We start from the raw sequence: 26,113 nt of genomic DNA, 5'->3' as shown, positions 1-26,113 counted from the left end.
CCCCTGCCCCGGGCGTCACTGCAGGAGCGTGGCGGGGACGCCCTGGCCTTCCCTCTGCCACCGGCTCCCCACCTAGGCCCAAGCACCAGCCTTCATTCTCCTGCCAAACGCCTGAACAGGGGTCCCCTACCCTCCCCGCCCCACATCCGTCCAGCGCCAGAACACGCCCACTTCCCCCCACAACCTGCACCTTCCTCTTGACCACATCCCACCCAAGACAATCCCCACCTGGGAACACAGCTTTATTTTTATTCTTATTCACTTATTTTTGTGTTCTGAGATATTTCTGATGTACGGTGAACTGCACGTATTTCCAAGGTGCACCTTGAGAAGTTCTGACAGTTGTAGGCAGCTGTGAAGCCATTGCCACAATCAAGGTAATGAGCGTCCGGCACCCCAAAGGGTCCTGGTGCCCTCTGCACGACTCCCCACCCCCGGCCCCACTGATGGCGTCCTTTGATCACGGATGACTTGGCACCTCCCCATGCGCTACACAAAGGGAACCCCACGGGGGTCCTCGTCACCAGAGAACCACCATGTGGTCCTTCACTGAGTGAAAGGACCAGTTCCTCCACTCACCTGCAGATGGACAGCTGGGGTTTTCCCAGTGTTTAGCTACTTGGAATGAAGCTGCGGTGCACAGCCGTGCGCACGGCTGTGCGTGGTCAGATCCCTCACGTCCCTCGGGCCGGTGCCCAGGGGCTCGGGGGCGGACGTGGTAACGCACAGCCCACTTCTGAAAAAACCGCCCAGGGCCGTGTGACCTACAGCCCCGAGGTCCCCACCCTCCGGGCCGTGTGACCTACAGCCCGGGGATCCCCGCCCTCCGGGCACTTGGCACGGCCAGTCCCTTCCTCCAGTTTTCAGACAAGCACAGGAACCGGCCCCCGCCTTCCTCCTCAGCTGCACCGGCAGGAGGACCCATCCCCAGCCCCCCACCACCTCTGCCCAGGCTGCGGCCCCCGGCCGCCTCTCTCCCAGGCCAAGTCGGACCTCCTCTGGGGAGGGGCAAGCTGTGTCCACGCCCCACGCCCCAGGAAGGCGTCCTGCGGGGAGAGGTGCTCACTGGCACCTGCTGAACAAATCTGTTTCAGAAAAACATAGACCTGGGCACCGCGATTCTCCTCAAAACTACAGAACTGCTGGCAGTCGGGTCTCAGCCTGGTGAGCCCACCTCAGGGAGCAGCCGGAGCCACTCTAAGCAGGAGTGTGACTTGTCCCCGTGAGCCTCTTGAAGAAACAGGATACATTCCCTTGGGCAGCCCCTTCCTGGGCCAGGCGTCCCCAGTGAGGCTGGGACGGTCCAGAGGAGGCTGCTCTGGAAAGGCTCACGGAGCAGGGCTAAGCGCATGCATCCACCGTGATGGCATGCTCGGTTGAGCGCTTGCTGTATACAGGACTGAGGATACAGAGGCCTCCAAGGGGCCCCCAGAGCTGCGCAGGCCGACAGCCCTGGGCAGCCCGCGCCCCAAGGGCAGCACGGGGAGGCAGGTGGGCCTTTTCTTAAGATAAAGTTCACATTTGGAGACCACAGTCTGAGATAAGGGAAAACTAGTTAACAATTAACTGGCTAACTAGTGACCGAGGACAGTCACAAGGTCTGTCTCAGTGACGGCACTGCAGGAAGACCATGAGCTGTTGCCCGCTTCGCCCGCCCCTGCGTCCATTCCCGCGCCGCCCCTCACCCCGCGGGGCCTCGCACACTGACCGGACCGGGCAGAGTACGCAGAAGCCGGGGCAAGTCAGCCCCACCTGCAGGACCCCAGGCACTCCGTCCTGCACTGACGGGCCTGAGTTAACTTCAGGCCAAGACCTCAGCGAGCACAAAGCATCAGTCGTGGTAGAAAGTGCACGCGTGACTGAACCAACCAGCCGCCTCAGGCATTTGCAGGAGGAGAGAAGACTGCATGCTGTGCCCTTGCATCCCAGAGGAGGCTCTAAAAACCCGGGTTTAGTTTCTCGCGTCACCCACCAACACAGGTGTCCCAGGTTAAACTGCGTCCTCCCCTAAAAAGATGACGTCGGAGCCCTAACGCCCCAGGACCGCAGGACGCGACCTTGCTCGGAGACGGGGTCTTCACAGAGGGCATCAAGTTAAAGCGAGGCCACTCGGGTGGGCAATCCAAACGGCTGGCGTCCTAGGGAAAGGGGAGATTCAGGCTCAAAGACAGGCGCGCACTCGGAGCAAACGCCACATGGGGGTGAAAGGGCGACGCGGCCGTGGCCGAGGAACGTCGGAGACGCCCGCAAACCCCGGGGCCCGGGGCGCCCACAGGGAGCAGCCCTGCCCACGCCTGGGTCTCCACTCCAGCCTCCAGACTGCGGGGACAACACCCGCTGCTCCCGCGGCCCGGGAGCCGCAGGAGGGCATGCTTCCAGGCGTCACTTGTCAGTAAACCCTCGTGGGGCCGGAGGTCCCTCCAAACGGTCAAAGTTAACATGAAAACTAGACGCCAACTCCAGTTACACCAACGACTGGGGGAGGCAGCGTGCTGGTGGAACGCAGGCGCTCCCCCTCGCCCTCCCAGGAGCGACGGTCCCTCGAGGCCAACCTGCGACGCCCCCTGACCGAGACGGGGCAGGAGACCTCCGGAGCCCCGGTCCTTCCCCGTCGTGCTGGGTCCACATGGGGCCAGGGGCAGGCTCCCGGGGCGTTCCTGAAGCCGTGCGCGCCCCCTCCCCGGGCCCCCCGGCCTTACCTTCCCTCTCCCAGGGCTGCCCCAGCTCCTCTGCACGGACCGGAGCCCGGCGTCCACACAGCACGAGCCGCTGCGTGTCCGAGGCAGGGCGGCCCAGACCGTGAGAGCTCGCCGGGCGCGGCTCGGCCTCCGGGCCCTGGGACTCCACACCCGGGTTAGACGCCGCAGCGCGCAGGGCCTGCCCTTGCAGGTGAGGCTGCTTCTGCCAGGTTCGCTGGGTTTTAGACGCCGACCCTAATAAGGAGCTTGTGAACACACACCTCAGCGAGCCCAGAGCTGAGCCTCTGGCAGCAGGATCTAAACCTGAAAACTGGGAAAAACAGGCAAGACGAATGCAGATAAATTCGTTTTTAATAAAGGGGTTAATTCTCTTCCAATCCTATATAAAACCATAGCGATTAAAAACTTCATTTTGAAAGTAAAATATTTACATATGAACAAGTAACTGTGCAAAATTTACATGAAAAAATGGAAAGACAGGGTTTTCCTAAAAGACAAAATAAAAGGTGTAACAGTTTCCAGGTGTCGATAAAAAATACTATCAGCACTCAGTCCACACGCGCGCGGAGAGTCTAACGTGGGAATTCACACGGAGAAAGCCGGAGCATTTACAGTCATAAAAGTCCTATCGATAGACAATTTAATACAATAACCTCTGAAAATATAAAGAACCAATTAGTATATTTGTAATAAAAAAATAGGTACAAAGAAGGGGCTTTTGCTCTGGACGTCTGTAAAGTGGGCCCACAGCTTGCATACAGTCTCTTAGCAAAATAATTATAGTTACATAGCCGTCTTCTGTCATGTGCCAAAAACTATGTACAGTTACCGACAAAATACACCAGCCATTTTTCAACACTTGATTCACACTGAGAAACAGTCTTTTGATGATTCTTCTCAACTTTGATTTTATTTCATCTAAGTTTTCACTTTTAGCTAAAAAACACAGTGCAAGTAAAATAGATTTATGCTGAAAAGGTTTTCATTTCTTTTAACTTTACAGCTTTACAAACTATAGCAAATAAAATGCATTTGTACAGATGCTGACCACACATTCAGAAGGAGCCGCGGCGCTGGGCCCCGAGAAGCAGGAGGGAGGTGGGCCCCGAGGCGTGGGCGGCCGAGGAACGCCCACCTGCACCTCGGGAATCCCGAACGGAGGGCGGGGGAGGGGCGACGATAAATAGTCTAAAAAATCAGTTTGCTTTGCCAACTGACTAATACAAAAATAAAATAAGTGAAATGAGGTCATCGGCTGTAGACACACACCTACGGAGTAAGTTGGGTTGAACTAAACCAAATGCACAAACGATGCAGAAACCGCTATGAGCTGACAGAGGGCAGCTAATTATTTGCTAAACGATTCCATCAGTTTTTATATATGGCTTGTTTGGCAAGAAGGCCACTCAATCAAAGATGAGTTAAGATTTAATTGTCCTTTTAGAGTACCCACGGGCCTCTGTGTTCTCTGTTACAGAAACGTGTCTTCCTCCGTACAGAAGAGTTGACTTAGAAACAGGAATATAAAACTGCTCCATTGTAAAGAGGTGGCTGTTTTTTAAACAATATCCCATTTGCTTGTTACAAAAAGGCGTCTCTGCAAACAAATGAAAAGTCCCCAGGCGTCTCCCTCTGAGAGGCCGTGTCCGAGCTACTTAAGGAATGCTTTGTAGAGCAACAGTGAATGGCTTGTCTCGCGTTCATTTTCTAAACAAAATATGAGGTCCCTGAGGTTGACCCGCGTGATCCGCTGTCGCGTGAACTGTCTGGGGGTTCCGATGCCGGAGCTGCCTGGGACCGCCGAGCCTGGGCCCGAGCCCTGGTGACGAGAAAGGAGAAGACAGCCGAGTTAGTGGTGGCAGGGTGGGCGCCGGAAGGAGGGGGCGGGGCCAGGTGCCGCCCCAGGACCGCGCGCCTGGGGCGGCTCACGTTTCCCTACAGGTGCCCCAAGGAGCCCTGATGCTGGAGGAAGCCAGGCCCGGGACAGGCTCCTTCCCGCAGGCCTAGTGCTGGCGCTGAGGTGCTTTACGAGCCCCTAATGGGGAGGGGTGAGAGCAGGGGCACGGACCCCCACGCCGACCTCCAAGACTGCTGCTCTCAGGCACACGCTCGAGAGCACGAACCCCGCGACGCCCCACAGAGCTCAGACTCTGGCCCCTGGGTGTGGGGAACGAAAAGGTGGTGGCAGGGGACGCAGAACAGCTCCAGGGCTTGCCGCTGGTGCCCCCGAACTCCAGTGTCCAGCGTCTCAGGAGGGCTATGCTGCACCTGCGGCTGGCTGTGTCATCCCCACTTCGCTGACAAAGTCCAGACTCCTGGGCCAGGCGGGCTGGCTGTCGGCAGGCTGGGCTGCAGGACTCCACGGTGACCACAGTCACCCATGGCCAGGAGGGAGCCCCCTGGGCTGACGGCAGCAGTTCAGCCGGCCTGCACCGCGGGGAGCTGCCAGTGTTCTCCAGGACGTGGCGCGTGGCCCTCCGCAGCAGCGTCCTTCGGCGTGGCCCCGTCTCCATGCGACACTCAGGGCCCAAGGGCCCACACACTTCCAGCTGGATGGCTCTCGCTCTTCCGTGCAGAATGAGAACTAAGTGTCTGGGTTCTGATGGTTAAAGTTGCTCGTGTACATTTCAAGTGCAAAACTTAAATCTGGCATTTTACAGCATTTTCTCAAAGTCTAATAAGCAGGTGGCAGCAACGAGTTCTATGAGGCTGGAGGAGGCCGCACAGCGAGCGGCCAGCAGGTGGCAGGCAAGGCCAGTCCCTCCACCGGGGGCCCCTTTCCTCCGGGCGCCGCGCGCTGCCCACGACACGTCTTCGACCCTTAATTACGATTTCTTTAAGCCCCCTGCAGACACCCTTAACCGCGGGGTCCCTCCTCCAGACCAGTCCTCTGGTGACTACGTTTCCTTGTTTGGAACAACTATTTCGGTTTTCTTGGTGGTTTTCCCTGAGTCTCCGTAACAGCCCTACTGCAGCATTGTGTGTACGAGACAAACAGCACCCTGAAAAGGTTGTGATGAAAACGCACAGTTTAGAGGAGCGCGGAGGAAAACGGGGCTCCGTCTCGGGAGCTGCTGTGCACCCGGGCTGCCCGCAGGCCGAGTCTCTAGAAAGACGGCTGGGGCAGGGAGTCCGGGGGGGGGGGGGGCCTCTCCTCCTGCCTCCAGGACAGACAGACAGCACCTGGCCTCGGGTCTTGGGGACTCTCCTGTCGCTCGGAGAGAACAAAGCACTATCTAAACAACGGGCCAGACGTCTTCAGTGGCACCTGCTGCAATTCTGGACCGGGTTTGATGTTCCTACTTGAAAAATAGTTCCACGGCCAAAAATGGCTGGGACAAGGGTGAGGCGCTCACTTCAAGCACAGAATTTAAAGGATGCTAAAAAATCAGAAATCAAGGTAAGTAACATTTTAATGCAGAATTTTTTAGAAATCGAAAGTGGTGCCAGAAAATCCAGACAGGCAAGTGTCAGCACAGCCCACGGGGGAGGGGACGGCACTGTCACTCACGGACGGTTCTGTGGACGTTAATAAAACGCCTGCGATGCTTCAGTTACTTCTAATACCACAAGGCGAATGCCACCCTTTAACTGGACGGCTCTGGGGCGTCCTGGCCACGGGAAGGGGTCACAGGAACCCCGTGCCCAGCCTGGAAGTGGGAGAACCCAGAGCCCCGTGGGGGAAGCCAGAGGGAGCGGCCAGCAAGGACCAGAGGCCACAGGAAACCGCAGGGCCGTGGGTGTCCACCCAGGAGAGGGCAAGGTGGCGCCGACTCACACAGCATCCGCCCGCAGGCGCAGGGGTGAGTCGGTCTGCTCTGTTTCGCTTGGTATCTGCAGGCCGTGGAGGAACACTAGCTTCCTCCCCGCCAAGCATCGCTGTGAACATTCATCCAATCCTGTCACAGGACTGTCCAAAGGGTTAATAAAAAGAGGCTGCTCCTTCCTCTGAAGGCAATCTCTCCACAGTCAAAAACGCCACAACCAACTGACAGGCAACAAACATGAGATGTAGGAACCAAACGGAAAAAATCAGCTTCCATCCACTTTCCACCTGGCTCACGGGGTCACTGTGCTCGGGACCCCAGGGCTGTGCACAAGCGGAGCTGGCAGCTGGTGCTGGGAGCGTCGGCCCCGGGACTGCCGGGGGCTCCCACTGCAGGGCCATCTCTGCTCCCCTGGAGCCCACCTAGCAACGGCGGGGAAATGAGGGCATCTCTACCCAGCCGGGCTGTCCCTGCGTCCCAGGAGGGGAGCAGTTTGGGTCAAAGTGCCAACAGCACAGGCTCCCACGGGCTCGTTCTGCTTCCTGTGCGCAGCGTGGCTCCTAAACTCGTCCGCACCCGCCACGTCCTCACCGTCCACAAGGACACAGGGCAGAACAGCAGTAACAGAGACACTCGGGCACCCGGCTCGCGAGCACAGACGTCCCTCACGGCAGCCGAACACAAGGTCACCCCAGTGCCCCCCCCAGTCTCCCCAAAACCATGCAGAACAGGAGGGGACACAGAGGCCTACTGGACGCACCGCCTCAGCACAGGTGAGGACAAGGCGCGCCCAGACTTCATGAGAAGCATTGACACATCCCAGGCGGGGTCCCGCTGCGCCCCCAAGAGGCCAAGCAGCAGAGACGGAGCCAGGAGGGGGCAAGGGGACTGGAGGGGCCAGAGGGTCTGGTCCTCCCAGCCAGAGCGCCAGGCACCCAGAGCGGATGCGGAGGGGCGGAGCGAGATGTGAGACAAGACCCTTGAAATTGGGCAGCGGCAGGGAGAGAAGTATGGGGGTGGAGGGTCCTGCAAGTCAGAGCCTCGCTGCCAAAACCGCAGACAGACATTTGGGGACCCAGCCGACTCTGCAGAGCCGCCAGGAGGGGGCGCCATCACACCGGAGTCTTGTAAACACCCCAAACCACAAAAAAACGAAGGTCAAGGTAGCAAATCCATGAAGAGCCACTGCAAAAAATCAGAAAATGAAGTTCCACGCTTGTCAGAGACAAACAGTCTGGAAAAAACAAGAAAACTGTAAGACAACACAGCCAACAAAAAAATAAACCTTTGAGGACATGAGAATCACCTGAATCAAAAACTCAAAACTTAGGGGGAAAAGGGGTTAAAAATGAGAAGGAAATGAGAGTTGATTGATTCAAGAAAGAACTGGGGGGGGGGGGGCAAAATTATCTCAGAAATGAATATAAATGGTAAGGCGCTCAGGGGAGAAAAGACGGGAATGGAAACGCAGTGAGAGGCAGAAGAGCACGGGCGTGGAGACGAGCCGGGCCCGGGAGGGGCGGGCAAACGGGAGGCACCACGGAGGACGCGCCTGGTGCCCGGAGCACCTCAGGGGCGGCACCTGAGCTGCGATCCGGGGAAACGGTCAAGAAGTGGGAAAAACCAACCTACGTGGACTCAAAGGGCACCTGGGAAAATTATTAACCCATAAAAGTCGACTTTGACACAGCCCCGCGGAACCGTCAGCTTTCCAAGGGGAAGGCCTCCAGGTGACAGGAGAAAACTAACGATGAAGGTGAGAAGGCTAGCCTGGCCTCAGGCTTCTCCACCAACACAGGACGCAGCGGAGCAGCGTTAACACCCGCGGAACGCAAACGTGACCCAGCAATTTTACATCCAGCATGGCTGTCCTCCACATCGAGCCACAGAAAACCCGTTCCAACGTGAACCGCTCAGGGGACGCTGCCCCTGAGGCCTTCATGAGGGCTCCGCCACGCGCGGGGGGGGGGGCATCCCAGTGAGAAAGGGCGGGGAAACGGCAGGAAAAGACAGGCGGAAGTCAGCACTTGTACAAACGTGCATCCGGTGCCAGGGCGAAGGCAGGAAGCTGTGTGCGGGCAAGAGAACAGAGCCGACGCAGCAGCAAAAGAAAGGGGCGGACCCAGCACGGAACGCGCTCCGGTGCCTCCACACATGGGGCTGGCAAAAGAAGGCGGACCTGAGCCAAGACCCGGGGGCCGAGGACATCCAGAAAGGCTTCAGACACAAGTAACCCCTAGAACACAACGACACACATCCCCAAGTAGAAACAAACATCTTAGTTAAGGGGCAGAGAATACGCATCTCACAAACCCACCGCAGCAGCTGTGGAACAGACGCACGGAGGCCCGCCACGCCACCTACACCAAGACAGGCGACGGGCTCACCTTGCCCGCGGACGGAAAAGCTCTCCAGCTGCGACTCAGAGAACAGGACCTGGCCGCGCGCTCTGCACGGGAGACACGCCTAAGGGAACAGCTACGACTCACGGGAAGAGCAGAGCCTCTTCTGGGCTGACGGAAACAGGACAAGGCAGCAGCCCTGACGCAGGTCGAAGGAGACGTGCAGCCCACTGGGCAAAGACAGACACTTCTTAATGCTGGGAAGTCACAGCTCCCAGGGAAGACGCGACACGACAGACACTGCAATCCGTCACAGAGCAAGAACCACAGGAGGCGCCAGGAGATGACGATGGAAACACTGAGAACACAAGACTCTGGGACCCCACACCCAGCACAAAACACGTCAAGTGGGCAAAAACAAGCAGAGACAGTCGGCCTGGCCAGCGAGGGGCACGCTGCGTACCCCCTGTCCTGAGACGACGCCTTGTTCTCCAGCACCCACAGCACGTTCACCAAACAGAGCACCCACGGTGCCCCGCAGACCAGCGAAACTAAAGCCCACGCGCCTCACGCCGTGACGCTGGGGGGGGAGCCCTCTCCATCAGAACCACTGGCGGGTGCAAACTGGCACAGCCCCCGGGGGAGCTTGGCGATGCCCGAGGAAACTTCCTTCGCACCTACCTTCACTGCGACACACACTCACAAGGTCACACGCCGCCCGCAAACGAGGAAGGGAGGTAGACTAAGCTACACGGGCGCCAAGAAGCACACGCGGCTGTAAAGAGACCGGGGAGCGTCTGCACGCACGAGGTGACCGGAGCACGTTCCAGCGTGTGGCCCGTGACAACGGCCAGCTGCGCCCAGTGCTCGAACACGCGCTGCCCTTGGAGAAAGAGGGGGAAGAAGAGCGCATCAGCGCCGAGCGGAGGGGCCGCTCCCCAAGTGCTCGCTTCCGGCACCGCCGGGCTCTGACGGCGAGGCCCACGGGAGCCCGGCCCACGGGAGCCCGGCCCACACAAAAGGGCAGCAAGAAACGCGCTCGTCTCAGGAACCCTGGAACGCAGAGTTCTGAGTGGACACCGTACGGCTGGATGCAAAAAGCACTTTGCAGAAACACACTCCAGAGACTTCGTATGTTTCTTCCTCACAGGGCCTGGCAGCTCTGAAACTCCTTATCTACGAATTAGGACGAGACAAACAGCAGATCTACTGTGATCATGAGAACCAGGCTTCTCGCGCAAGGACAAGGGACAGCCATGGGGAGCCCTGTCACGTCAGGACGGAGTCTGAGATCGGAGTCTCAGCCCAGTGTCTCCAGTACACAGACAGACAGACAGACAGAAACACAAACACGGGGCTGGGGCTGCCCCTGACCCGTAACCTGGCTGCCCCTTCAGGGGGCCTGAGCAGGACTGCCACCCACTGCCCAGACGCCGGTTCCTAAACATGAGCCCCAACAAAAGGAAGTACGGCTCCTTGAGAAATGGTCATTTTCACTTACGGCAGGAAAAATACACGGTAAGTTGGTGGAACGTGTGTGGCATGAAAACTAAGAGTCTTCAGGAGGTGGCGCGTCACGTCAAGGAGACAGAGGAGCCACACTGAAGGAGCGGGCAATGGCGGCAATGGCGAAGGTGGGGCCACAGCGGCCCCCCCACGGAGCGAAGCCAGTGCCCCCGAACAACTGCACACTCTTCAAAAGCGTCCAGACCAGGAAAGACAGGGAGCACGAGGACCCGCCACAGCCTGGGGGCACTGTGCAGCCGGCGGGCCCGAACGCCAGGAGGGCTCCTGGAGGGGTCCTGAGACAATCAAACATGGGAAAGCACCTGCAGAAGATACAACTGGTTAAAAGAAAAAAGAAAAAAGAAAGTCTCCAGACTTAAAAGCTCTGAAAATTGAGTGACAAGACGAACAACCCAATTAAAAAATGGATCAAAGATCTTAACAGATGTCTCACCAGAGAAGATGTTCAGACGGCAAACAAGCGCAAGAAAGATGCTCCCTGCCGCGCGTCATCAGGGAGACCCGAATTAAAACCACAGTGAAGTAACGCCGCACACTCGGAACGGCCCAACCCAGCGCACCGGCAGCACCGGGTGCCGGAGGGGCCACGGGGCGGCGGGCGCGCTCGCCCGCTGCTGGTGGGAACGCGGCCCGGAGGGGCCACTTGGGCAGTTTTTTACAAAACCAAACACGCTCTTACCACACGATCCAGCAACTGCGCTGCTTGGTATTCACCCAAAGGAGCTGAAAACTCACGTCCGCACGAAAACCTGCACGGAGATGTTTACAGCAGCTGCATTCACAGCCGCCAAAGCATGCAGTCAGCCAGGATGTCCTCCGGGGGTGAGGGGCTAGTAGCCGGCAGTCCACCCAGACAGAGGAATGTCACTCCCTGATGAAAAGAAACAGCCGTCGAGTCACGAAGAGACACGGAGGGACCCTGGATGCACCTAACTAAGTGAGAGAAGCCAGTCTGAAAAGGCTACAGGCTGTGTGACTCCGTCGATACGACATCCTGGACACAAAGACAAAACCTCAGAGACAGCAGGGCCGGTGGCTGCCAGGGCGGAGTGCGGAGGGCTTTCAGGGCAGTGAGACCACCGGCCTGACGCGCTGCTGGGTGCAAGTCGTCACACACATTTGTCCACGTCCATAGAAGTACACACAGGAGTGAGGCCTGATGTAAGCCACAGACTCTGGGTGATTACGGCGTGTCTGTGCAGGTCTGCCTGCGACAAACGCACCGCCTGCTGAGGCTGCCGCGCACATGTTGAGTGGCGGGGCCTGTGGCAAGTCTCTGCGCTTCCCGTTCAGCTTTGCTGTGAACCTAAACTTGCTCTAAAATATAGTTTATTAATTTAAAATTAAATTCTGAAACACAAAGTCAGATAAGGCCTCCAGTTAACAGCGCCATGCCGACGCCTCACGCTGCGGGGCTGAGCAAGGCACGCACTGAAACACTACTGTTTTGGGTAACTTTTCTGCAAGTCTAAAATTAGTTCAAAATAAAGTGTTTTTTCAAAACACCCGAGGGAAATAATCCTAAACTAAAAAAAGAAAAAATTAAGCATTATCTTACTGATGAAAAAAGGCATATAAGACTTTTAAAGTTCCAAGTTTCGTATCAATTGTTACACACGCAACACACAGGTGTCCCTAAAGTTCGAAACAGGCACAGGCGACAACGGGTGAAGCAGCTCCACCAGGACGTCCGGTGACGTGCCTCTCGCTGTCACCGAGGAGCCCTCTGTCCCCTCCCGACACGCCACACTCCTCCCCACACCCACGCCCGCCCTGTCAGTTTGGAAATAGGCACTTTTTCTATTCTTCAGAGGTCACCCTGGATATTTTAACACCTAAGGCAAAAGTTAATCACCACGCCTTTCCCACGTGCCCGCCCCTCCTAACACAGAGACCCCAGCAGGCAAAGGGGTTGTGGAATTGGTTACAACGAGCAAAAGAGAATAATGGGAACTAGATTTCTCAACTGTCTGCGAAGGGCTTCCTGAGTGAGGAAAGGGGGAGGCTACAAAGAAGCCCTGAGGTGCTAGCCTGGAATCGGAGCATCTCAGACGCAGAGGGTTGTTTCAGATGCAGGAAGGGATATGCACGCACACGCACACATGCACACACACAGGCACGCAGACACGCGCGCATACGCACACACCTGCAGACATACAACATCCCCGGGCTCTGACCACTGAGGGGCCTGGAAGCAGGGCCCCCATAGCAACGAGCACACACGGAGCTCAGATCTTGGTCTCTAAGTTCCACCCTCCACTGCCAGGAGCCAGGCTCCTGGGGGTCACTGCTGTGAGGGCAGGGAGAGGCACAAGAGGCACCTGGACACCTCTCGTGTCAGTAAAAACACAACGCTTAAAGGACGAGGGCAACGTTTCAAAAGGATATAGAAACCAGCGTGAAGCAGCTTCCACTGACCAAATCTAGAAACAACGAGAGCATTGATTACGACCCTCCGAATGCAGCAGGAGTCCACGCGTCCACACACGCCGACGGATGAGTGAGCAGACGAATGGATGAGGGAGGAGAAGCTCTTCTTTACAACAGAAGGCAGCCAATAAATGGGGACAGTGTGATGGGAACAGGCCACACTCTGGCACCTATGCCCGCAGCCATTCCGCTGGGCACAGAGGCCGGGCGGAGGTGTGACGGGGGACAGTGTCTGCGTGATTCCGGAGCACCTCCATCCCAAAGGCCTAACAGTGACCACACAGCAGAGGAAGCTGGCTTCCTTAACCAGCGACTTAACCAAGGGATCAAGACCAAGGTCACCAGTGGTAAGAAGGTCAACACCGTGGGCCGTGCATGTGACGGCTGGGCGGAGCGCCCAGCAGCACTAAGGCATTTCTGCCCAAGTCGGACAGACCACGGGGGGAAGGGCCACCCCACAGAACAAAGGCCTGTCCTCTGTCACGCCGTCAGGGATAGGGGCACTGGGGAGGGATTCAAACCGCACACTAACTGGTGCCGCACACGCCTGGGTCACAAAGAAAGACCAGGACAGGCGGTGAGGGGTCAGGGATCCGGGGCTCACTGGTGCCTCAGGGCTGAGTTCCTGACGGGCCGGGGGACGGAGGCGGGGTGCAGTAACAGAAGAGCGTGTCCAGAAGGGTCAGTATCGAGGGGTGACGGACGGAACATCCCCTCAGAAAAAGATCTCACGCCTGTTACATGTGGTATGTGCGTTCAGAACTGAGCATCTGAACAGAGGTTCTTACAACTTTCTCCAAGTTTGAAACTATTTTAAATTAAAAGAAAAGCATTTGGAAACTATTATTATATTCGGGAGAGACGATGGCGGAGGCGTCGAAGTTTTCCAATCTTCCCAAAGGGCCACATAAAGCACAGAGCCGCCAGGCCGCAAAACCAGGTGCCAGCGGACAACATTCAGAACAAAATCAGCAGAGATGAGCCCCAAGCGGCCACGGGCCGGGAAGCAGCTCCAAACAGTGCAGGGAAAGCAGCCGGACCCGCGAGGCCCGAGGCCCAGAGCAGTGGGTGGCCCCTGGAGGGGAGGCTCCCAGGGGGCGGCCGCTGAAGCCGGGAGGGTTCTCCCCCATCCGACGGCAGCCTTGCCGCCAGGACCCCACCTCTGACAGCCGGGCCCCCAAGCACAGGGGCCCACGTAAGAGACTCGGGGTAGGGGGGGCCTGAGACCACACTGAGCAAGGCAGGGACCACAGAGACAAAAAAGCTCCAGGTAAGGGTCAGGCAGAAAGCAGAGCCCTGAAATCTCAACGGCAGAAATCGTCACTGCGGGGAGGCAGCCTGAGAGGAGCTCAGCGAAGTTGGCAAACCTTCCTCCACAGGGTCCGGGAAACTGGGATCCCATGAACGTGCACGCAGAGACGTCAGAGCCCACGCCAGGGGCCATAAGGAAAAAGAGTAACTTCCCAACAGATGATGAAAAAACACCAAAGAGACATAATCAAAAGGTCCAAACTGTTATGTTGTTTCCAAATAAGCTAGAAAACACTGGGAAAATGACAAAAAGCATGAAAGAACAACAGAAATCAGAATTAGCAGAACTCAGAAATGAAGTGACGAAGTCAAGAAAAAATGAGGAACAAAAGAAAATTCCATTTGGGAAACAAAGACTGCTCTCGGGAGACACAGGAGCAGGAACACAACAAACAGGCAGAAGGAGCTACAAGGGGGAAGGGGCGGAGTGTCACGTATTTTTAAAGAGAGATTGAAAGGATTAAAGAAAAAAACGACAAATACCAATGGGCTGTGAACACAGGAATCTCTGGAAAGGGTGAAACCAAAGAAGCGTCACGCGAAGCGCCCCTGGAAACGGAGGGTTTAAAACTGCCCCCGAGAGCACAGCTCAGGACAGCCGGCCCCCGGCAAAGCGGCACGGCCTGAAGCAGCAGAGCTCGGCGGGCAGCCCTGGGCAGAGGACACGCACAGCACCCAGGGGAGGGAAGCGAGACGATCGTCGGACTCCGACAGCAGCATTTTCTCCCAGGAAAGCAAACACCCGGAGTAACCACTTACTCAAGAAAGACTCTCAAGGAAAGGGGGCTGAGCCCAGGGCTTCACAGCCAGACACCGGCCTCCGAGTGTGAAAGGCACGAACCGCCATCCACGTGCAAGACTCTGGGGAACGCGGCCCCACGAACCATCCCAGAAGACTCCAGCAGAGACTGAGACTCAGAAGACCACAGAGAAGAGTCACTGGCATTAAACAGAAAGTCCCTTGTGCCCTAAGAGAAAGAAGGGACAGGGAGAGAGGACAGCCCGCAACAGCCAGTGACTGTTCTGCGGCGAGCCAGACGCGCGCACGAGCCTGCCCGGTGTCAGGGTCACATCCTACACAGCACCCGCCCGACAAGCCCCAGACCGGACCTGGCCGGGAGGCAAGGCTGCAGGTGAGCCATGCTGGGTCGGAGGACTCCCTGCAGACCGTACCAGGCAGCAGAGCGACAAACAGAGCACAACACGCCTGGCCGGAACGAGCCCCCCAGCGGGTCTGAGCCAACAGCCAGCCCCTCAGAGGGAGGGGACAGCAACACGATGTCCCAGCAACGGCACCTGCAGCCAGAGACACAGGGAAGCCAGAGCCGCCGTCGAGGGAAAAGCAGCCGGCAGGGCCTGGACCGGAGAGGGCCCAGATGCTGGACTTGACAAAACCAAGAGAGCAGGTCATAAACGGGTTCCAAGGACGATGGGAAAACTGGCCTCAGTAAGCGAGCAGACAGGGAAGTCTCTGCACAGAATCAAAAGCCATAAAGACCTAAGCAGGAACCCAGAACCGCAAACACAGACAAATGAGAAGTGCAGGCACTGGCTTCGCGGCTGGACGGGGGCGGCAGGGAGCCCACGTGGTCGGAACAGAGGGAACAGGGTCACGGAACACGAACGCGGGCTCAGAGACCCACCGGGCACAGCGGAACGTCCCACAGAGGTACCATGGGAGTCCCAATAGAAGAAGGCTGGAACACAGGCAGTTTTGAAGAAATAAAGGCCACAATGTTCCAAATTAAAAGAAAAACACTGACCGACAGTCCCAAGAAGCTCAGAGCAGCCCAAGCAGACTGAACACCACGAGACAAGTCTGAACACAACACAGACCAATGTCAGAAAAGCGAGACGACCATCTCAACACAGCCAGAGAAGTGACACACAGGACGGGAAACAGGGTGAAGCCAGCGGGGCCTGAGCATGGTGGGACGGCGTCTCCAAGGACAGAGGTGGTCACACGTTTATGGTCGTTCCGGGTTTAAGAATAAGAGTTTTGCAATCTTGCAAAATTCACTGGGCAACCTCCCATCGTTTGCTGTGACCTGGGATGAGATAACACAGCTAAATCAGAGCAGGCATTTCCTGGGAAACGAGAAGGAGACATGCAGGAACACAGAGGATCCAAGGAACAGAGGAAAACACAAAAAACAGCTGAAAGTCTTGGAATCAATTATCCCTTTTTAGTCTGCTGTTGTACAAAATTAAATGATACGTATCTGGATTTGCCTGGCTTCTTCAAGAATGTAAGAGACAGTAAATCTTAAATTTAAAATAGAAAAAAAAGTCAATATTGAAGGAAATTTTCATCCAAAACTGAGGGTGAAATACAACCATTTTCGAGCAAACAAAAGCTGGCTATCGCCAGTAGACCGCACTGCAAGCAACGCTCACCGCTGCCCTTCAAGCCGAAGGCAAGCCGATGACGGGAACCTGGGCTCGGGGAGGAACGGAGGACCCGAAACAGCGAGTCAGTCCATGAAAAAACGATGCCTTCTTTCCTCCTGTCATTTACTTACAAGATAACTGACAGCTTAATGCAATAATAACGATACTTTAAAAGTTGGGTTTGTAAATATATATGAAGATGTGACGGGAAACAAACAAGAAACTAACAAAACTTGGACAAACAAAAACAGGTAACAAGTTTCCTTCCTCCTCAGAATCACTTTTTCTCTTGCAGGCTTGTCTCACTCCCGCTGCTCAGGAAGGACAGTTACCCCACGAGGGTCACCTTTCTGAACGCTTCCACGTCCATGTATTTTCAAAGTCAGCCTAAATCCCATCACATCAAACTACATGACCAAACTTCCTCACGCAAAGAACTTCCAGCTAGCGTGAGATCCACGAACAAGCCGATCTGAATACAAAGCATCAAATGTAAAGCAGACACTCCCCGGGAGGTGAGACCTGTGTGAATGGTGAGGAAGCCCACCCGGTGTGCCGGGCCCCTCAAGTGAGCGTGGTGCCCAGGCCCCTCCAGCCCCGCGCCGGCGCTGTGTACCTCTGCCCCCGACCCGGGGCCCGGGGAGTCCACTTTCCTCTTCTTTCTGGGCCCGATGGCGGCCAGCGCCGTGAGGTTGGCGTCGCGCTGCCGCATCTGCGCCAGTTCTTGCTGCTGCATCTTCGTTTGGAAAAGCAAACAGGACGGTCATTTCGTGCATGCTTTTTCTTACAACAAAAGGTACACATATACCCGAGGGCTTTCCAGTTTGTTTCAAAATTAAAATTTCTTTAACGTTTTGACCTTTTTTTTAAACAGTAAGCATATTCTATAATCAGAAAAAGAATAAAGCCGAGACGCTCATCTTAAAAAAGAGTTCGGAAAACACGAGCAAATTTTAAAACTACAGACTGGATACACCAAATGAGAAATCACCATTAGGTTTAAAGACAGCAAGCACACAGAGGGCCTGCCCAGGAGACACCTCTGCAAACCTCGGAAGTCCCCACGTGAAGGCCGGCTGTGCAGAGACACCGAGCTCCCCCGCCGGCCCCCCCACCCCCGCCGCCGGGCCCTGGGCGTGAGCACGAACACATCCAGCGCAGTCGCGTACCTCCTTCGCCTTCTGCTTCAACCTTAACTGCTCGGGGTCTTCCTGTCTGGATCGAGACTATTTTTCAAAGACATAAAAATGAAAAGTAAGTTATGACCTAAACATTTATCATCTGACAAGTACAATATCTTATTGGAGACAGAATAACATGCAGGTCATATGACAGAACACGCAGTAACTTTTCCTGAAGTTTATGGTCAAAAGATGAAAATTTACCACGAAAAACAAACATTACTCCTGAGAAAGTCAACACCACTTGGACCTAAGAACTACGCAACACGGTCGGGCCACATCCACCAGCTGCAGAATCTGATCAGAGGTGACGTGAGGACGGCGGGCCTGGGCAGCCCACGGGCTGAAGGCTTAGAGGGGTCCTGCCCGCGTGCTGAGCGACGCACTGAGGTTCTGAGGCTCCCGCCCCAGCCCCGCTCCCTGCCCCACGCACCGTGCCTCCCAGGCCAGCCCCAGACCCCGCTCCAGCTCCAGGAAACCCCGCGTGTGTCTGAGTGCCCGGGCGGAGGCGGGAAAACCGTCCAACCGCGAGAACCGCAAGCACTTGCCTTTGCTGCCCGCATCAGGATCTCTCTTTCCTGCTCGTCTTTCCTCTGCTTCTCGATCTGGTCAAGCTGCTCGAAAAACTTGAGCTGAGCCCGGACGTCACTTGCCTGCTCGTACCTGTCGTCATCCTGCAAAAAAGCGAAAGCACCATTTGTCATGAACTCGGGAGCCTGAAGGACAGTCTGTGTGCGCCCCGCCCTCCCTCAGTCCAAGCCCGACGCCGGTACCCAGACACGGGCCTCTGTGTCCAGACTTCCCCGTGGCCGAAGCGCTCTGGGTGGGGTCCCGTTCTCAGGTGAGTGCCCCCGGGGCTCAGGGGCAACTTCCATTTACACACTTTGGTATCATTTAAAATTCTGTATAACAACAAGAAATATCTCTATAGCAAAATGGCTGCATGCTTTTATTTGAAACTTTGCTCTGAAGGCGCTGTCGCCCCGCCACTCCACAGTGCCTTCCGGAACAGGGCCCGTGGGACTGAAGAGGAAGGCGGATTCTGCCCAGAAAACTACAGTGAGGCCGGGGCTCTGGTGCGGGCGACCCCCTGCAGGACACGACGGGCACTGCTCTGAGCACTGCTGCACGGGCGGGGTGCAGGCGAGCTTGGCCGCAGGGGCCGGAGCCCAGAGCGGACACGGTGAAGATGCCACCATCTCCCAAGCTGAAGAGGCCGCCTTCCAGGACCCAGGAGGGCAGAGCCCCCAGGGCACATCTTTACGCAGGTCCCACCCCCTTCCCCAGCCCAGGTGGACAGCTCCCAAGAACACTACGGGGCGAAAAGTGGAATCCGCCCCAAATCTAGTTCTAGTTAAAATTCAAAACAAGGTCAATGCTCAGGCCACTCCCACCCCGCGCCTCTCAGCAGGCCGCCCCCTCCGGACAGCGGCGGAGCACCTTGTAGGAGAAGTTCTTCTGCTGGGCCGTCTCCGATATCTTCTCAACGAGGTTCTGCAGCCTCTGCTGCGTGGCGTGGGACACGTAACTCACCACGTCCGGGTGTAGCTCTGTTATGCCGTGCTTCTTACCTGGGGAGCAGGCAACAGCTCACAACACTGAAGCGCTTTTGTTTCCTTCACTGTTCTTTCCCGTACAGCCTCAGGGCGGCCCCGGGGGGCCGGCAGATGCAGGGAGGGCGACACCTGTTTCAGCTCCCTGAGAACATCACCTCCCACATGCGGAAAGCACAACCCGGGCAACACAGGTGACAGGGACAAGGTGTGTCCCCCCAAACCCAGGACAGCGCCACACCGAGCGCGCGCTGGCGGCCCACGCCACATCCATGTGTGGACTCAGGGGTCCTGGGGACAGCGAGACCTGGGCGCACCTATTTCTAGTATCCGTCTCTGTAAGGGTGCCGGGAGAAGGAAGGTCTCGTCCTTGCAAGACCGCGTCAGGGTGCCCACCAGCTCCGAGTTCGTGGCCAATATCCTCGCGCTCTCTTCCGACAGGTTCACGCCAGCCATGGACGCCACGTCATTGATGTCATCGTCGTCCCTTCCGACAGGAAGAAAAGATCACCCTAACCACCAGGGAGGCGCGCTCGGCGGTCCCGGCTCCTGTCCCCTCCCTCCCGCACTGCTGTCACCTGAGCAGCACAGCCGTCCCTGCAAGCGAGTCTGTTCTTTTAAAGGAAGACTCGCTCGGGGGAGCAGGACGCGAGTCCCCGCACACGGACGTCAGCTCTGACCTCAGCACAACGCCCGCATGCCAGCTCTCACTTCGAGGAGTCTGCTCCGTGAGACCTTTCTTAAGTGACCTCACTGAAGTAACTTATTTTTAAAACAATCACAAACTCTCAGAAAGGCTGGAGAACAGCACAGAGAACTCTTTCCTTCCTGAGCCACCCGAAGGGGGTGGACACTCCAGCCTGGGTCCATGCGGACAAGGGCATCCCCTGCAGAACCGGGGTGACCGCCGCGCTCCTCGGCCACCAGCCGTGCTCGGGCCCTCCCCCCGCACCCCCAGGGCTGCTGACTGTCCCTGTAGCATCTTCCTCAGCCAAGGGTCCGGTTCAGGGGCAGGAGCCGGTTCAGGGGCAGGAGCCGCGTTTCTGTCGTCTCCACAGCCCCTCCCAACTAGTGCCCATGATTCCTGAAGTCCCAGCCCAGGGGTCTTGCAGCCTGTCCCCACTGTGCCCCGACCAACGGCCCCTCCCGATGAGACGTGGGCGACACACCTCTGGCAGGAACGTCACACGAGGCACCTGGCCTTGCCCCCCGAGCACGCGGAGCTCCAGCCCAGGGGTCCCTGCCCACATGTCACGGGGGCCTTGGGGAGGTGTTCTGAGACTGCGCAAACCCCGTTCCTCACAAGCCATCCACTTACCACAGACGTGGCCAGCAGGAGGCAGGCCTTCTGTGAACCCTGACCGGCGCCCACACACCCTTGAGCCCTATTTCCTGACTGAGCCAGACGCCCTGACTCGTCCCACACTCTCCTGACCCTGGCCCTGGGGTCAGCAGCCCTGCAAGGCGGCCCGGTCTCGGTACTGGAAGCGGCTTTTGGACAAGGCGATCCGGGCGCCGCAGGGGCGCCCTGGTGGTCCTCTGCGAGCAGAGCCAGCAGCGCCCACCTGCGGCCACTTCAGAAAGTCTCCATCGGTGTGTCCAACCCTCACCCGCCAGCCGCGGGCTCACCCTCGTCTGCACCGTCTCTGTGCTTCCAGCTCCCTCCCAGCAGGAAGAAGCCGTGGTCTCCAGGGCTCTTCGCCCGTTTCCTTTTCTGATCTGCAGGCGGACGCACCTCTCACATCCACCACCTGCCCTCTCCCACCCCCGCACCAGGGGCGGGGGCGCTGACCCCAGCCGGGCCCCCACGGCTCCCAGCCCCCTGACAGTTTCAGGGACAAAGCGTCTGGGAGGAGGGGACCCTAAGGCCCCCGACACACACTCCACTACTGCAGGGCGTGAACCACAGTCGCCTCTGCAGCCCTTCCCGTGGCGGCGCCCAGAGACCAGAGCCCAGCATCCACGAAGGCTCCGAGCAACACAGGTGACAGGGACAAGGTGTGTCCCCCCAAACCCAGGACAGCTCCACACCAAGTGCGCACTGGCGGCCCGCACCAAACCCACATGTGGACTCAGGGGTCCTGGGGTCCACTGCCACCAGGACGCACCCGGATCACCAACCCGTAACGGCGTAAGCACAAACTTGCTATTGGTTTGCGGCTTTGCCTTCCCACCCTGGGTCTGTGGCGAACCTCCCAGAGCTACGAGTGGGAAGGCAGCACCCAAAGGTCGGACGAGCGTGGCAGGAACGCAGCCCCACAGCACCAGCAGCCACCGCGCAGGCGGCTCCCACACCCGTTCCTCATGTGCGCGGCTCATCCTTACCGAAACGAGCCTCCCCCAGGCTCCTTGAGTTTATTTTTCTGGGCAGCAGCCGCCTGTGCCGAGACAGTAGAAAGAGCTTTGGTTCCAGGTAACACAGCAGGTTTCACCACGGGGACTGCAAAACAAGAGGCAAGGGTGTGCCCAACACGCAGGGACACGGTGGCACGGCTGTCCCCAGGCGACAGGGTCGGACAGGCCGAGGGAAGGGCTGTCACCCCCACCCGCCATGATGACGTGTTTACAAACATCGGATGACGAACGCTAAGCTGGAGGTAAAAGCACACACGGCGTCTCTCGAGCATCACACTGTCTGACATGAGGAACAACTACTGGAAAAGCGTTCACATCCCGAGTGTGTGATTTTAAAGATCAAGTCGACGGGGCGGCGACTGTTCAACACTGCAGTGTAACTAACGCCACTGACCCGTCCACTCAGAATGGCTAAAGTGGTCAGTTCGCCCGCATGTGTATCTTGCCACAGTAAGAAGCCCACAGGCCAACAGGCTGCTGGGAGCCGGGCCACCAGGCTCACCTGGCTGCAGCTGGTTCAGCTGGATCTGCTGGGGCGCGGTGAGCACGATGCGGCTGTGGGGCTGCCGGAGCGCGACCATGGGCGTCTGCGTCAGGGTCACCTGCGGGGGCCGGATCAGCGCCCCGGGCTTGGGCGGCGGCTGGATCACCTGAGGGAGAGCCCGCCGCACAATCATGAGCACGGAGAGCACACGCGCCATCCCGCAGGGTCCCCTGGCCCTCCAGCAGCTCAGGACACACCTGGGAGCTGCCCGGAGGCTGCCCCTGGGCCCTGAGGTCAGTGCCTGGAGCACAGCGTGTGCTGAGCACGGAGCCCACAGAGAGTGGATTTCTCCCCAGCATCAGCACAGGTGACACGTGGTGGCCGCCCTGCTGGGGCTGCCTCAGATTCCTCCCAGAGCCCTGCGGCCTCACCCAGAGCCTCTGGGGCTGGATGTTAAGGATCCAGTTTCTGAACTGCATGAGGGTCACCTGGGGGGCCCGTGCTGCGTTACAGCACGCTCTCAGAGCGGGGGTGGGGGGGTGGCGGTTGCTGTGTGCCAAACCGTCCCACACAAAACCCATGACAAGTCACACTACCCAGGACGAGGAAAGGCCACTGCCGCCAGGAGGTTCAGCCCAAGTCCTGCCATAAACTCAGGTCTCTACAGCCTTCAGGGAAAGCGGTTGATGGACCAGTGGGTCACACGCCCGGGGCTGCTTGCACGCACTGCCACTCAATGGACCAGGGAAGCAGAGGCAGGACAGCCCGTATACATGCCGCGGAGCCCGCGACGTCCCTCAGACAACGCGCCAAGGGCTCCTCAAGACCCCCGTGTGTACCTCCGTTACACGCAGAGCCGAGCCTGCAGGTGGGGTCCCGATGTCCCACCTGCCCCTTCGCCCTGAGCCCCAAACAGCTCCGGCCTGAGCCAAAGGGGCCTCCGTCTCCCATGCCGCCAACAGAGGCAAAACAACGCGGACTCTAACTCGAGCGGAGAGAGCACGCCCGCCCTGGTGACTGATTGCCAGCTCTGGCTGCCGCCCGAGTGTTACCAGAACCCACGCTCCACAGCCTACACTGGTGACGAGAGGCCTGCGCTGTCTCACTGACTTTTCTGACTGGAGAGGAACAAAACCCTCTGAAATCAAAAAGAAGAAGAAGAAAAAGCAGCTGCCTCTCTAAGCTTGGCGAGCCCCACCTGCCTGTGGAGCACATCCAAACATAACTCTTCCCAGCAAGGACATTTTTCCAGAGCCGAACAACTCAGAGCCCTGGATCGAAGCACAGATGAAGCACCAGTGGCCTGCAGTCTTATCTCCCGAGACTCTCCGAGCCCCGAACTACAGCCGCAGCGGGGTCCTGGGCTGGGAAACAAAGGCCCGCCCTGCCTGCCGGGCCCACACCCAGCACTTGTCGTCTGTTCCTTGTGTTTGGGCCATTGTTCCTGATCAAAGACAACGACCAACACTACATTGTACTGCGTTCATTTAAGCCAGGAACACCTGCAAACAATACAGGTAACGGGCGTCTAAGTGGGTAAAAGCCCACGGGCTTCTCTCGTCTTAGAAATAAACTCAAAACTGCGGGGCTGGCCTCTAGCTGGCACTTTCCCACCGAGGATGAGACCAGGGCTCTCCCACCTGCCTGTGACCCAGGAGGCCCCTCGGAGCCAAGGCCCATTCACCTAAGAGGCGGGCGGGTGGGCGGGCGGGCAGGGGAGGTGGGCAAGGCTCTGGCCATCATACCAGCGGCGTGGGCTGCCCCTGCTTGCCGACGCCAACCTGTGTGGGCTGCGTGAGGCTGATGACAGGGGGCTGGAGGGCGCTGGTCACGGTGGCCGCCGTCTTCCCGGCTGTGCGCTGGACCGAGCCACTGAGCACCACAGCCGTGAGCGCGGTGGTGGCCTGCGAGGCCGGCGGCTGCTGCTGCTGGCTCTGCTGGATGAAGGCCGCGGAGTCGGGGGTCAGCTGTCTCAAGGCGGGCAAGCTCCTCTGGGCAGAAAGACAGACACGGGGTCGGCGGGTGGCACCGGCTCAGAGACAGGCAGCTCTGAGAACACGGACTCGAGCTCAACAGCGAGCTTTTCGGGCCTCGGGAGATGCCCCTGCACGCCAGGGGTCACCATCCAACAGTGCCAGCCCCGCCATCACCGAGCAGGGTTATCCTCAACAGAAACTGACAGAGACACGTTTGAAAAACCAGTAAGTGGCACGGAATGCCCTCGAGCATGTAAGGACAGCAGAGGACACCTTGGTGACACCCTCATCCCAGAGGTGCAGGCACCCCCATCTGTGGGGAGAGGGCCCTTCTCGGTCCCCAGCTGTGTCACCACAGAGTGGCCACAGTGGCAGGGGTCTCATAACTTAACACTGTCTTGGGACATGTTGCACATGCAAACACGTGGTGACATCTATGCAAGCCTGCTCCTCCATGGAAACAGCCTGCCCTCCCCCGCCGCCCCCCCCCGCCGCCCCCCCCCCAGCACGCGCAGGAGGCTTGAAGTTACCTTCAGGAAAGGCACAAGGTAAGGTTGAGGTGAAGAATTAAGTTCTCGGTATAACCTACTAGTGAAATCTTCTGCTTCAATTTTTCCATCCTTAAAAACAAAATTCACATTGAAATCCCTCCATGAATACAAGTCTGCACCCGTCTCTTTATGCAGCATTTCTCTGGTCTCAAATTTTATGACCAGTTGTTCTTCCCGCCAGGCCTTGCGCTGGACAGAGGGGACAGGGAGGCCAGGGTGTGGCACGTTCAGTGGACACGGGCCTCCCAGGCGCGCAGCTGAAGCCTCCCCCAGCACCCGTGGCTCCACCCCAGTGAGGGCTCACTGGTCTAACTCCCAAGTTTCTTTTTTCCCTTAAGTGGAGGCACTGGGGGTGCAGCCCAGGAGCTTGTGCAGGCTCAGCGGGCGCCCCACCACTACCCCCGACCCCCCCCCCCCCGGTTCCTGAGCCTCACTCCAGCTTTCACTTGATGTTTAACCAGCACTACCATGGGTCGGGCGTTTTGCTAGGAGACAGACTAGCCTACAAGTAACCTCATTATCAAAGTCGGAGCTGCAGGCACAGGTGCCACCACGTGGCACAGACAAGGGACACCCTTACACAAAGACGTAACACCCACGCTAAAACCTCAGCCTCTGGGAGGAGGCCCAGGGCCACGAGCACCTGGGGCTCCATGCAGAGGGCAGCAGGCACCCAGACCAGAGGGGCACAATTCCATTCTGGAAACGGGCGAACGGGCTGTGAGTGTGGGGAGGACAAGAGAGGTGGGCAGGGACCAGACATCACAGGCCACCTGGCAGGTGGGGGCCCTGAGTGGGGGGAGCTTCAGGCTTCACCGGGTCATTCCAGTCCAGGTCGCTGACACCCGGGAATCCTACAGGACAAAACTCTCCTGACCTGCACCCTCTTATCTGGGGTCTCCTGTCACCAGCAGCCAAGCCCAGGGCTGACGAACGCTGAATTCAAGAAGGGAGCAGCCAGGGCTGCAAAGAGGGGATGTAAAAAGGGCAGAACGGGCCCCAGCACCCTGACAAGGGCGCGGCGTGGGGGCGGCCAGTGCTGGACTCGTCTAGGGAGTGAGAGACCAGACCAAGCCGATGCTTCAGCCACGAGGGCCCACAGACAAGGGGCAGCACTCACTTCACCGGCAATTTTCACTAGAAGGTGAAACTGTTACAACCAAAACAAACAGAGCTGGGACCCCCTGCTCCTTGCAAGGGTGAGGTAACTTTTCAGTCTCTGAATTTCCTGAAAATATTTAAGTAGCATCTGAAGCGATCATTTTTGCTGGTTAGAGTGTGACTTCGTCCCTTTCCAGACCAAAGGCCATGTGTCTGCAGAGACGACGCAGAGCCGTCCTCAGAGGGCAGCGCCCCCAGCCCGGCCCTGAGGCCCGGGAGGGAGGCTGGGAAGGGCAGAAAACGTCCAGTAGCCCAGATGTTACCCCAGCAGGGCTCCTCGACAGAGAGACGGAAAAGAAAGAAAAAGACTCGGAAGGAGGGACCCTCGGGTTAGAAGTGGGGGCAGGTGGGCCCGGCGGACTCCTAACGGATCCCAGCAGACGTG

General features: G+C 57.9%; 1 protein-coding gene across 2 annotated transcripts in view; it reads right to left on the bottom strand.

Annotated features, from left to right (window-relative positions):
• Positions 1 to 3,032: 3,032 nt before the first annotated feature.
• TAF4 (TATA-box binding protein associated factor 4) overlaps positions 3,033 to 26,113 on the bottom strand; it is a 28,306-nt gene continuing 5,225 nt past the window's right edge. Inside the window, exons 5-14 of one of the 2 annotated variants that reach the window (XM_064496947.1) lie at positions 24,547 to 24,636; positions 23,786 to 24,031; positions 22,059 to 22,206; positions 21,527 to 21,641; positions 19,519 to 19,688; positions 19,089 to 19,219; positions 18,197 to 18,322; positions 17,637 to 17,693; positions 17,084 to 17,203; positions 3,033 to 4,518 (exon numbers count right to left, since the gene is read on the bottom strand). In XM_064496947.1, the coding sequence (XP_064353017.1) occupies positions 4,351 to 4,518; positions 17,084 to 17,203; positions 17,637 to 17,693; positions 18,197 to 18,322; positions 19,089 to 19,219; positions 19,519 to 19,688; positions 21,527 to 21,641; positions 22,059 to 22,206; positions 23,786 to 24,031; positions 24,547 to 24,636 (1,371 nt within the window). In that variant the 3' untranslated portion in view covers positions 3,033 to 4,350. The remainder of the gene's footprint in view (positions 4,519 to 17,083; positions 17,204 to 17,636; positions 17,694 to 18,196; positions 18,323 to 19,088; positions 19,220 to 19,518; positions 19,689 to 21,526; positions 21,642 to 22,058; positions 22,207 to 23,785; positions 24,032 to 24,546; positions 24,637 to 26,113) is intronic. The other variant, XM_064496948.1, reaches the window with a different exon arrangement.

Source organism: Camelus dromedarius, chromosome 18 (genome assembly GCF_036321535.1).
Source record: "Camelus dromedarius isolate mCamDro1 chromosome 18, mCamDro1.pat, whole genome shotgun sequence".
NCBI classification, from domain to species: domain Eukaryota; kingdom Metazoa; phylum Chordata; class Mammalia; order Artiodactyla; family Camelidae; genus Camelus; species Camelus dromedarius.
Note: the sequence above shows the minus strand (reverse complement) of the source record. Positions and strands in the feature narration are given on the sequence as shown.